Genomic DNA, 14,179 nt, shown 5'->3' with positions numbered 1-14,179 from the left:
CGGAAGTGGGAACTATGGGATAGCTGAGGAACAGCTACCCACAGTGCACCGCTCCTGAAATCGATGGTAGCTTTGGACCATGGACGCAAACAATCGATTTCGTGATCCCACTGTGGACACGCTAAACCGATTTTATTAGATCTGTTTTGTAATATCGATTTAAGCTCATTCGAAATAATCGTGCAGTGTAGACGTACCCTCAGTTACAGTGTAGTAAGATTAATCACTGTTTACACTGGCAAATTTGTCCAGATTATATGCTTTTTTCATAACAGCATGACAGATGAAGTATTGTCTGATGGAGCCACATCTGCCTCCTTCAACATCACCAATGGTGTGAAACAAGGATGTGTTCTCGCTCCTGTCTTATTTAACCTGTTCTTTGCATGCCTCCTCAACCATGCAGTGAAAGATCTGGATCGAGGTATATATTTGAAATACCGGCACGATGTTCACTTTTTGACCTCCGTCGCCTAAATGCAAAGACTAAGACAGTGCAGAAACTCCTTCTTGAGGCACTCTTTGCTGATGACTGTGCCCTCATGGCTCACACTGAAAATGATCTTCAGCACACTGTCAACAAGTTTGCCGAGGCCTCGCAACTCTTTGGACTAACTATCAGCCTCGGAAAGACAGAAGTTCTCCATCAGCCTGTACCTGGATCAAATGCTTCTGTCCCAAGTATCTCCACTGATGGCACTCAGCTTAAAGTAGTGGAGAACTTTAAATACCTGGGTATGGATCACTGGATAATGAGATCAACACATGAATATCTAAAGCAAGCCAGGAACTTGGCTATCTGCGTGTCAAAGTTTTAAATCACCACAACATCCGGATGTCAACAAAACTGCTTGTGTACAGAGCTGCTGTTCTTCCATCTCTTTTGTACGAGTGTAAAACATGGACACTATATAGGCGCCACATCAAGCAACTCGAAGCATTCCACATGCGTTGCCTCCTCAACATCATGAAGATCCGCTGGCAAGACAAAGTGCCCAATCTTGAGGTCCTCGAGAGAGCCCAGATGACGAGCATCAAAATGAAGATCATGAAGTCACAACTACGTTGGACCAGTCATGTCAGCAGCATGGATGCCAACAGAATCCCCCCCCAGCTTCTCTATGGTGAGCTCTCCCAGGGCATCCAGCATATAGGTCATCCACGAAAATGTTACAAGGACACCATCAAAGACAATCTGCAGTATAGCAGTATCAAACTCAGGGACCTTGAGGACACCGCCAGAACACAGTGGCATGCAACAGTCAGGAATACCTGCATCACCTTTGAGGAAGACTGCTGCCAGCGTCTACAAGAGGCACGCGAACGACATCACAGAGCACCAGCAGCACACAACCCATTGACTGCAAACTTCCCATGCACCATCTGCAGCCAAATGTAAACCTCTAGAATTGGCTTGTATAGCCATCAGAGGGCACACCATGAGACCAACAAGAGATGATTTGCTCAGATTTGTCATTATCGGATCAATGGACTACCAAGACACTGGCACCCCAGCACTGCAGCACCAGCGCTGTTCTCTTTATTCCTCTCGCCGAGGTGGAGTACATGCAGCACTGTAGCCAGGGAGCTACAGCGCTGTATGTGCCTTGTCAGTGTGGATGGGGAATAAGTTACAGGGCTGTAAAGCCACCACCAGTGTAGCCAAGACCCAAATCTGCAGTTTGTCAAGGTCATTCTGAATTTTAATCATGCCCTTCAAAGATATTGCATCCCCTCTCAGCTTGGGATCATCTGCAAATTGACAGCGAACCTTTGATACCTACTCTTTGAGTATGGTCTTTCAACTAATATTGCACCCACCTTATAGTAAATCCATGCAGGCTATATTCCCCTAGTTTCTTTATGAGGTGTCATGTGGGACTGTCAAAAGTGTGACTAAATTTAAAAATACATCATGTCTACTACTTCCCCCCTTCCATTAGGCTAATAAGCCTGCCAAAGAAGGCTATTACCTTCAAATAAATTCAGGTTAAATAATTCTTAGTACAGAACAGGCAATCTTTTGTAGATACATTTTTGAAATGGTACATAAGTGTAAAGAAAATAATGGTCCATAACTTCATTATAGAAAGAAGATCTTAGGGGTGTAATTGCTGTTATATTTGCTTTATTTATCCCAGCATCAAATCTATTCTTTTTTTAGCTTTTTCAAATATAAATCTGAAGGGAGGAAAGAAGAGAAAACATATTTCACTTCAATACAGAAGTATTTCAATGTCAAAGGATAGGCTTGTGGCTAAGGCACTGGACTAGGACACAGGAGAACTGAGTTCAATTTCCAGATCTGCCATAGAATTTCCTATGTGACTTTGGGTATGACACTTAATTTCTGTGCCTCAGTTTCCCACCTGTGAAAGGGGTAATAATTAGAGCTGCCCAGAAAACAATCATTCCATTTTCAAATAAATTTTGAGGTGTCAGAATCTGGTTTGGTTCCAGTGCAGAAAAAGCAAGATCCTCCCCCAAAACAGCAAATAGCTCTAAGTGCTGGGCTATAGAATAACCCTTCCCCCTCATCTCAATCTCTCCCATGGGAGTTGTTCCACTTCGTATAAATAATTAAATATTTATTGGGCCAGGGAGACTGACTGTGTCCTGGTGGCTAGGGCACTCATCTGGGATGTGAGTTAGATCAGCCTGAGTTGGAGAAGGGACTTAATCCTGGGTATTGACTTAAACCAGTCTATTGACTATTGTGAGCGTCTGTTAGCCTCTCTTCTTTTTCCCCTTCATGCCTCCCAAAAACTCCATCCTGGACCTGAGAAACTTTCCCAATTAAAGTTTCCACAACAAGTTTCAGTGAATTGGCATTCTCCACTTTTTTTCTTTCTTGTCTATTTGAATTTGTGAACTCTTTGGGGACGGAGACTGGCTCTTGTCATGTATTTGTATAGCACTAAGCAAAATGGGGCTCTGATTTTGACAGGGGCCTCTAGGAGCTAGTGTAATATAAAGAATGCATAATAATAAACAGGATTTTGCTATAGTGATGATTTAATCCTGCAGATTCTTCCAGTATAGAAAAACATTTTTCCGGGGGAACTAATGTTATTTTCAGAGCTCTTGGCAATTTATGCCAAAAATGTTTTCCAGCTTTAACAAATGGATATTGTGTATATCCAGCCTCTGAAAGCAGCAGTTTTAGTTATCTTTTAAATCAGTCTAGTGTAATTTTCTTATCAGTTTAGTGCCAAACACAGTATTGAATACCAAAGGTAATCAGCTGAAGCAACCCCTGCTGTCTTTATGCAAAAAATACTGTACTATTTTTTTCACTGCTTGGATTTTTGGATGAAGAAATTTTTATCTTTATTTTGAACACTATACACAAATATAAAACACTTGGCTTGACACATTTACTTGAATTTCCCCTTCTACAGAAGAATAAGCATCGGAGAATGCCATCTATGGGTCAGTTTATAATATCAATTTTGATACTGACAACTAACACTAAAACACGACATCTGTTTTTTTAAAGATTGTGGACATTCTCTAATAAAAACACGAAGTTTTTTAATTAAAAAAATTGGTGACGTTTTAAAAATTTGAATTTAGTATGCATAAAATGTCAGAGTAACAGCACTGGAAACTAACCTGATCCAGAGAATAGGTAGATTAGAAGCAGTGAGACTCTAACCTTCCAGTACTGCTGAATCAACATTCCTCTATCCCACTCTAGAAGAAATATACCAGGGTGTTCTCAATGTGCATTGGTATCTTTTCTGAGACAGCCAAAAGAGTGTCAGTTAGTACATATTGTGATAGAAGGTTTCCCTACCACACAGTAACACTATTAGGTCTTGTCTACATACAAGACTTGCAACAATTTAACTAAAACTAGTTTTAAAATTGAGTTACTTAAACTGATGCAAAAGTCCTGTATGGGAACTCTTATTTTACAACTGGGCTTATATTGACTTAGCTGAATTTAGTAATCTACAGTTATTCTTTATATTCATAGTAGTATTTTGTTTCTTTCACCCTCTCCTCTCCCCACTTCCACAAACATCTAGAGTAGAACCTCAGAGTTAGGAACACCAGAGTTACAAACTGACCAGTAAACCACACATCTCATTTGGAACCAGAAGTTCTCAATCAGGCAGCAGCTGAGCCAACAAACAAACAAACAAAGAAACAAAAGCAAATACAGTACAGTACTGTGTTAAACGTAAACTACTAAAAAATAAAGGGAAAGCTTAAAAAAAGATTTTACAAGGTAAGGAAACTGTTTTTGTGCTTGTTTCAATTAAAATTAGATGGTTAAAAGGAGCATTTTTCTTCTGCATAGTAAAATTTCAAAGCTGAATAAAGTCAATGTTCAGTTGTAAACTTTTGAAAGAACAACCATAACATTTTGTTCAAAGTTACCAACATTTCAGAGTTACGAAGTTCCTTTATTCCTGAGGTGTTTGTAACTCTGACGTTCTACTGTAACTAGTTTGTTATCTCCACAATGTAAACAAAGTATTCAATATGTACTTTTTTTTATTTTTATGAACCATGGCCACCAACCACGTTCCATGATTATGTATGACACACACGTTTCATTCATTCAAACAACTTAAGCTTCAGGGCACACAGGAAACATTTTCTCCTAACACTTTCTCTTAAAAACTAGTATTTTCCATCTAGTATTTTAGCCAACAATTCTATGCAAGAATGCAAGGACATGCCAGTCCAGCTCTATTTCACCCAGTTGTAAATGTTTTAAATGTCTACGCTGTGTATGTATAAACAGACTTCAAATTAGAGTAATATTGTAACTAAGGCAATTTTTATTTGACAAGCAATAGAACATCAGGATTAAACTGTCATTCATTGAATGCACCCTCCCCTCCCACGTATTCCATGGTTATTTGCAAGGATGCACTGACCATCATTAGTGACCAAACATACAGTGGAAAGATGCTTATCAATTCCCAGTTCTCATTTCCCAAACATCTGTTGATTTCCACAATTTTATTATCCCGTAACATCAAACAATTTTAAACAAATATTTGTTGGGCAAATGTCCTCAATCATTAGACAATATACACCTTGTCTTTTACTGTTTGTCTACAGCATGTACAACCCGTCTTATTTCAGGAACCAAAGGGCCTTGAGTAAATTGTTTACACTGCCATGTAAAGCATGATAGGCTGTTGTGGATAACACTGAGGTCTCTGTGCAGCTGCCCTATGGTGAATGGAATAGTTTATTGCTCATCTTAGATAAACTAAGGGAGGGAAAAAAAAACACGCTGTCAGAGAGCCTGGCATGCTAGATTTTGGCAGCCTCTTCTGAATTTTTAAGTGTGTATGATGTGTTTGTGCACAAAATTTTTTTTCATGTAATGAGTTCAATATAGATTGTATACAAGACCCATATTCAGCCCTTCCTGTCCTGGTGTGTGTCAGAAAATATAAAACTGAAATGGATTTTAGAACATGTGCTCATACATTATACATACTGTCAAAAGAGCTTGTGAGCTTCAAAAGTTTGTCTTTATGAAGCATCTCCGTAAAGCTCCTTTTTGGTTTCAATAACAAATACTGCATAGATCAGACAGACAATACATATCTGTATGTCACCTCACTGGCACTCTCATCCCCCATCTTCTCTGGAGCCGCTTCAAAGCGTCTGTGCAGCGCAACATCAAACAGCTACCCTTAAAAGTCTGCTTCCCACCAAGAACCCAACAAACTACTTGCTACAAAAAGGTAAGATGGGAAAAATGCCATGCTGTATTAGAGGCATGTCAGAAACAAATCCCATGAACCACTAGGTATGGAAACAAGTACATTATCCCTTTACAGCACTGGATACAGTGCTTTGCAACTGGAATCAGAAATTGATTCTAGCACTGGTACATTATGGGATATTTCAAATTTGATGACAATATATACTTCCAGACCAGTGGCACCGCTATGGGCACCCACATGGCCACACAATATGCCACTGGTCCGGGAGGCCCTGCATTTTAATTTAATTTTAAATTAAGCTTCTTAAACATTTTTAAAACCTTATTTACTTTACATACAACAATAATTTAGTTATATATTATAGACTATTAGAAAAAGACCTTCCAAAAACCTTAAAATGTATGACTGACACACAAAACCTTAAATTAGAGTGAATAAATGAAGACTCGGCACACCACTTCTGAAAGGTTGCTGACCTGAGCTACATGAACATAAAAACCTAAGAATTATCATACTGGATCAGAACCAGGGTCCATCTAGTCCATTGTCCTGTCTCTGACAGTGTTCAGCTGCAGATGATCACCTTGCAGAGGAAGGCAAGGTATATGTGGGGTAATCTGCTCCCCATGAAAGTCTCATCCTAATTCCTAATAGTTAGAGACTGACTTAAACAATGAAACACGGTTTAATGCCCCTTCTCAATTTTTTGTTATTGGTCCTTGAATTTGTGACATTTTTATGTACAGAAAAACTGTGACTTTCCCAAGAAAGTCTCTTTTCAGTCCTGGCCTTTAGGACCTTTAAATTTTTTTGAATGATGGTGGTAATGCTAGGATCTAAGAGAGCAATTCCACATCTGGAGAAGAAAAAAAGTTTATTTGGTGATGGTCCGTTAGAAAATGGCAGCTGTTTGAAGATGCTCAGAGGTTTGGCAAACTAGAAAAAGTCATAGTTGACATGGATTGGTTGGAGGAGAGCAGGATAGTCAAAGATGCATGATTAATAAATCTATCACAAGATGATTCCATAATATTTCACATAAATATCATCTCATTTTTGTACAGTAAGATTTTAAAAATGAAACATTTTTCCAAAGTCAATACATATCTATATCTTATTTTCACACACACACAGAGTACTACTTTTAGTCACATAATTACCTGAAAAACAGAAAAATTGAGAGCTAAAACTGCAAGAGTTCCACAAACTGAATGTAAATGCATAATGACAGTATTTAGGTCCCATGAAGGAAATGCTCACTAGCACAAAATTTGAGAAGCTACTCAGGGAGGTCAGCGTTATCCGTGACATTTTTAATTTAAATAATAATAAAAATAAAGAATTTATTGGGCTCATGCAAACCTGTTCAAGGATTAGTGCTAGGCACATATTAATTAGCAACGTACTGATATCATAAATTTGTGGTTCAATCTTATTGAAGTAGTATGACATCATAAATTACCAGGTGAGACTGAACTATATTTGCTCTATGGTTTTTCTTCAATTCGTAGAACTACAAAATCTTTAAAAAAAATTCATTTAAGCTGACCTTAGTTGTTCAAAAAGATGGAAAGCTCTTGTATCCCATTTTCAAAAGACGGGCGTGCTGACATGGCAGACGTTGCTTTACATGAACATCTTGGGACAAATGTTAGATGTTGTAAATAAAGATACTTATAATGATTTAAATGAAGCTATGTCAGTTTATACCAATTGAGGATCTGACTTCATTTATAAGATTAATGCCAAAATTTGTGAATTTCACGTACTATGCAAGCAATTTCTTTCCTATCTAAAGAAATACAGATGTGCAAGTCAGACAAATGTAAGATCCTTGAAGAGGTATTCTGGAGTTGAAGCTGCATGGCAGTATAAACCTGTTTGTTTGTTGTTTGTTCATATTTTGTTAGGTATAGTTTAGTATAAATGCTTTAAAATCAATACAGAAGAGATTTTTTTTAAGATTTTAATTTTCATAAGAAAATTCCATCAATATGATTTTTATTTTTATTTTTTTTAAAATTACTGTATTTATAGCACAGTTCTTTGAAGAAGTACTATATAAACAAAAATGTATTGTTATACCAACAATTAGTTCCTTGGTTCTAACAAAAAAAGTTATGTAAATCTTGCAATGATGCATACAATGTTCTGGCAGTTTTAATTGATGCAAGTTTTGAAACTCACACAAATGAGGTAATGATGCGTGTTTAGCACAATCAAAATTAACTTTCATGGTTCCAAATGGATTAGTTCCAAAATTATTTTCTACTGAAAAATCATTCCTGCAGCTCATACAGTATCATACTGCCGACAATAACTTCTTTATGTTCTCTTCCTTGAAATATTTATAGACCACAGTGGTTCCTCCAAAATGAAAGACTGACAGATTTAAAACTTTTCTTTAAAGGTTTTCCTCCAGAGTTTGAAACAAAAACTACTACTACAGCACCACATGTAAATGAGGTAGGGGCTCAATCAAGAACCTGATTCAACACCCCTGCACGGGGGTAGGGGGTGGGGGGAAAGCAGAGTTTGAAATCAAGAAAAGGATTCTCATTTTGTAACTTGAGCCCACCTTGATTGGAAACCCACTGAAACAAGACAAACCTATTGACTCAGCAATATTAGAAAACTGGGACAAATTTAGATTTTCTGATGGATGGGGAAATGTAGAATCATAGAATCACAGAATCATAAAAGATTAGGGTTGGAAGAGATATCAGAAGGTCATCTAGCCTAACCCCCTGCTCAAAGCAGGACCAACACCAACTAAATCATCCCTGACAGGGCTTGGTCAAACTGGGCCTTAAAAACCTCTAAGGATGGAGATTCCACCACCTCTCTAGGTAACCCACTCCAGTGCTTCACCACCCTCCTAGTGAAATAGTGTTTCCTAATATCCAACCTAGACCTCCCCCACTGCAACTTGAGACCATTTCTACTTGTTCTGTCATCTGCCATCATTCAGAACAGCCTAGCTCCATCCCTATTTGGACTCGCCCTTCAGGCAGTCGAAGGCTGCTATCAAATTCCCCCTCACTCTTTTCAGTAAACTAAACAAGCCCAGTTCCCTCAGCCTCTCCTCATAAGTCATGTGCCCCAGCTCCTGATCCTTTTCATTGCCCTCTGCTGGACTCTCTCCAATTTGTCCACATTCTGTAGTTGGGGGGCCCAAACAATACTCCAGATGTGGCCTGACCAGTGCCAAATTATCACATCCCTCGATCTGCTGGCAATGCTCCTACTAATACAGCCCAATATGCCATTGGCCTTCTTGGCAACACTGCTGATTCATATCCAGCTTCTCATCCACTGTAATCCCCAGGTCCTTTTCTGCAGAACTGCTGCTTGGTCGGTCCCAGCCCGTAGCAGTGCCTGGGATTCTTCCATCCTAAGTGCAGGACTCTGCACTTGTCCTTGCTGAACCTCATCAGATTTCTTTTGGTCCAATCGTCCAATTTGCTACGTCACTCTGGACCCTATCCCTACCCTCCAGCAGTATCTACCTCTCCCCTCAGCTTAGTGTCATTTGTGAACTTGCTGAGGGTGCAATTAATTCCATCCTTCAGATCATTTAAGGAAGATGTGAACAAAACCAACCCAGGACCGACCCATGGGCACTCTGCTTGATACTGGCTGCCAACTAGACATCGAGCTGTGATCACTACTTGTGAGCCAACAATCTAGCCAGCTTTCTATCCACCTTATAGTCCATTCATCAAATCCATACTTTTTTAACTTGCTGGCAAGAATACTGTGGGAGACCGAATCAAAAGTTTTGCTATATCATATCCACTGCTTTCCCCATATCCACAGAACCAGTTATCTCATCACAGAACGCAATCAGATTGGTCAGGCATGACTTGCCATTGGTGAATCCATTTTGACTGTTCCTGATCATCTTCCTCTCCTCAGGCCCATTGAACCAGCAGCTTTGGGTACAGGATAGACAGGCAGTTACTTAGGTTACCAAATTTTAGGAGGGGCATTTTACTGCAGGAACAAGCCATTGGGCAGAAGCCACCTGAGCTCAAGCAGCCCATCCAAGGAGCACAGGCAGAAGGAAAGGAGTTGGTAAGGCCCAACCGACTTCCACTAGAACTTTTCAGAAAGTTTTCTTTATCCTGCAGAAAATTTTGACTTTTTAATCAGAAAACCAAAAACATTATATTTTTTTTCTACTCATTATTTAGGTGATTAACACTACAGAGTATCTTAGATTATCAACAATTTACATCACCAGAATATGTTTTATTAAAATTTCTAAAGTTGTTTTTAGAAATATTTGTCCCTGTTACAGTATCGTCAATACTCTGAGTCACCTTTTTGAAGATGAGGCCATTTTGCTCTTATTTGAGATCAAGTCAAATGAGGGGAAAAAAAAAACAACTCTAGCAAAGCAAACAAAAGTTGGAGAACATGTACCTAGTAACTTCTGTAGTTTGGGCACATTACTCATTTGTTGATTGTCTATTTTCTTTTGTCTCTCCTGTTTTTTTAGATTGAGCCAACTCTTATTCTGTGTTCATATAATGCCTACTGCCATAAGGCCCAGATCCTGACAGGAGTCTTTTGGCACTACTATAAGATAAACAAACACCAGCACCATCAAAGACTCAGGGAATGACATCCCCATTTGTAGGCATGAGAAGACTGATGATTTTAAAAGCATCTGAACTGAGTTATACTTAATTTTCAATTTCCATCAAGATAAAATAGCAAAAATGCTTTTAAACTTCACAGCTTACCACTTATAAAGTCTTTGCTTATTCATTCATATTTTATTTGAATTCCTTCCTGTGCTATTCTACATCAAACTGTCAAATTGACAGCTTCCTATTTGACTTCATTCTTTTAAAATATATATATTTAAGATACTTTTTATTCTTCTTCTTCATAAATAGATATGGCATTAGAAAGTATTTCCTATGCGTTGCCACTCCGCCATTGCAGTTTTAATTTAAGAGTTCAAAAGGTAAAATTAATTTGGGTCTGGAGTGACAGTCTTTTCCAAAATCAGATGCTAAAATACAGTTCTATATGCCTTTTTTTTTTTCTGATTTGCACTGCATTAGAAGTTGGGCCAATCTGCTATTTTGCACATAAGCTTAATTTTCAGAATGTTACCGAATCACAAAGATGTTTATGAAAGGCAGTCAAAACTGTTTGACTTGTTGTACATGTCTATTCACTTTTGATGATTAACAAGCCCTTCCTTTTTTGTACACTCCATTCCTTAATGCCTTGGTCTAATAACCTAATTCACTACATTGCGACAAATTTTGGGATTGTTTTTATTTTTTTAAGTGAATGGTATGCCCATTGTGAGTCAATACTGAGCCAAATTACACATATTAGATACTTTCAAACTTTCCCCATAAATCATTTTCTCCAGCCTTGTAAGTGTATTTGTTTGTTTTCTGAAGTTCCTCTAATTCGTTTAAATGTTTTTTTAATGAATTGTCCCAGAACTGTATGCAGTATTCTGTGTACGATCTTGCCTATGCAATGCAGAGAAATGACTTACCATTGTGCCCAATCATGCAATACCTCAATATATGTAGCCCAAAATTATATTGACATTTTTTTCTCTGTTTTAAACCAAAAGCTTACTTCATTTTTCATTATATTTGCAGATTGCTTCCAGCATTACAACTTTTACTTCCTCAGTAACCTTTCCAAGTAGCCTGCCTTGGGAATTGAACTAATCTACCAGTCTAGAATCTCTTCTCTCTTCCACTTAACATTTGAATGCTTGATTATGTCAGAGAGTTTTAACCTGCAGATCTACTAGACTGGATCCTCCATTTCTTAGATCTAACTGTGTAAGAAATAGATGTATACGTTACTGAGTCTTACCAAGGGTTCGGAAAGGTCTTTGGTTTGGTGTCTGAGAGAAGAAACCAGGTTTCAATGCATTTGTGATCACAATATCGAAAAGCTCTGCAAAATCATTCCTGAAATAACAAAAGTCAAACAACTTTGAAACACTTAAAAAAAAAGGAAATAAAGCCATGTAGATAAGACTGACCATCGAAACAGTTTTCTATAAAACATTTTTTCATGACACTTTGCTTAGAGATTTTTATGCTATTTCCCCACACACATTTTCTTCCATTTTTAAGTTAATATATCACAGTGAAAGCATGTTGGATAGACAGCCTATCAGACTGAATCCTTCTATTAATTATATTAATTATTATATTAATTTGCATTACCATAGCACATAGGAGTTCTGGTTTATGACTAGGCTCCACTGCACTAGGCACACGGTGGGGTTTTTAAAGCACTCAGGTGCCTATTGCATTGATGTCACTAGGTGCTTTTGAAAATCCCAATAGATGCCTATCAGCATCTTTAAGCATCATAATACATTTGAAAATCTTGCCCTTAGTAGGCACATTTTCCCTTCTCTGATGTGGCTTCCCCCCAGTTAGGACAGGTATAATATTAAATGAAACATTTGCTATTTCTAGCTACTTACCTGTACTTATATCACCTCCATGCAAAACTCACTATTTGTTATTAGCGCTATTGGTCCCATACTTCTGGCATTTATTATGGATGGATATTTCTTTCAAGGTGAAAGCGATGACAGTAGAATGTAGTCTAATGGTCTTAGTACAAGACTGGGAGCCAGATATTTCTGAGCAATACTCCCAACTCCAAGCATGGCTCCCTTTCAGGGCTGGCTCTGACTTTTTTGCCGTCTCAAGCAAAAAAAATAAAAACAAAAAAAACACAAAACCCCTGGGCGCAGGGTGGCTGGACCCAGAGGGAAAGCAAAAAATAACCCCAAAACCCCCAGGGCGCAGAACAGCTGGACCCAGAAACAAAGCAAAAAAAACAAACCCAAAACCCTGGGTGCAGGGTGGCTGGACCCAGAGGCAAAGCAAAAAAACCAAAAAAACCCCGGGGCACAGGGTAGCCGGACCCGGAGTAAAGCAAATATAAAAATAAAAATAAGGCAGTCGTGCAGCCCTAGGATTGGGCGGAATGCCACCCCCTAGAATCTGCTGCCCCAAGCATGAGCTTGCTTGACTGGTGCCTAGAGTCGCCCCTGCTCCCTCCACAACCTTGAGCAAATCATTTCACATCACTCCCTAAATTATCTTCAGCTGTAAAATGGAGTTAAAAATTCTTCTCTAGAAGTCTATGAAGGAGGTTATAAAAATATAAATTAGTCAGAAGTAGTACATAAATTGAAAAATGTTGCCAAACCTAGTTATATCTTAATGCTGGAGTATAGTAGCAAATTAAAAAATTGCATATACATGATATATTTTTATTAGAAGTGCTTCTTTGAGGTGATTTTTATTATATTGCACGAACTGGGACTATGCAGTAAGATTCTTGGATAGCCTTATTCTGGAAGAAGGAAGTAGTAAGTACAGCCAGGGTATAATGAGCTGAAATGCTAACAAATGTAAAGGGAGAATCAGACAGAGTGTATACCAGATGTACAGATCTGAACAAAAATATGCATGACTGACCTTTGACATGTATCATAAGAGGCTTTCCAAAAGTAAATTTGCATTCCAATAGTTATAAGACATATACTTTAGATTATTAACTATCAGTGGAGTTTATCAGATAAGTGATTGGATTTGATAAATGACTATAGAGAGATGCAATAGAAATATGTAGAGGTTTCTTTTGAAGTTAAAATCTGACACAGTCCTTTCCGCTCTCTGATTTTCGTGTATGTTAATCTTATTAACAAACATGACAGTGTAGTGTGTCAGATACATGTGATCAAGTGTAGATGGCAAAGGAAGGCATCTGGAACAGATTTAGGGAGAACCACTGTTTTGAATATAACTCAAAGGTTGTTTTTTTTTAAAAAAAGAAGAGAGATTTTTGCTCTGACCTGAATTTGCTCCAACCCTTCAGAAATAGACAAACACCTACAAGATCTTTATCAAGCATTCTTAAAACTACAATACCCATGTGGGGAAGTGAGGAAACAGATTGACAGAGCAAGACGGGTACTCAGAGATCACCTACTAGAGGACAGACCCAACAAGGAAAATAACAGAACACGACTGGTCATCATGTTAAGCCCCCAGCTAAAACCTCTCCAGCACATCATCAATGATCTACAACCTATCCTGGAAAACAATCCCTCACTCTCACAGACCTTGGGAGGCAGGCCAGTCCTCGCTTCCAGACAACCCCCAAACCTGAAGCAAATACTCACCAGCAACTACACACCACACCACAGAAACACCAACCCAGGAACCAATCCCTGTAGCAAACCTCGTTGCCTACTCTACCCCCATATCTACTCTGTCGACACCAGCAGAGGACCCAACCACATCAGCCACACCATCAAGGGCTCATTCACATGCACGTCTACCAATGTTATATATGCCATCATGTGCCAACAATGCCCCTCCGCCATGTACATTGGCCAAACTGGACAGTCCCTACGTAAAAGAATAAATGGACACAAATCAGACATCAGGAATGGT

General features: G+C 38.6%; 1 protein-coding gene across 1 annotated transcript in view; it reads right to left on the bottom strand.

Moving 5' to 3' along the window:
• The window catches only part of NT5DC1 (5'-nucleotidase domain containing 1), a 279,569-nt gene that overhangs the window by 86,163 nt on the left and 179,227 nt on the right, over positions 1–14,179 (bottom strand). Inside the window, 1 exon segment of the mRNA XM_075064566.1 lies at positions 11,565–11,662. Coding sequence (XP_074920667.1) covers positions 11,565–11,662 — 98 coding nt within the window.

This window comes from Chelonoidis abingdonii, chromosome 3 (genome assembly GCF_003597395.2).
Source record: "Chelonoidis abingdonii isolate Lonesome George chromosome 3, CheloAbing_2.0, whole genome shotgun sequence".
NCBI classification, from domain to species: Eukaryota; Metazoa; Chordata; order Testudines; family Testudinidae; genus Chelonoidis; species Chelonoidis abingdonii.
This window is presented reverse-complemented; position numbering and strand designations above follow the sequence as displayed.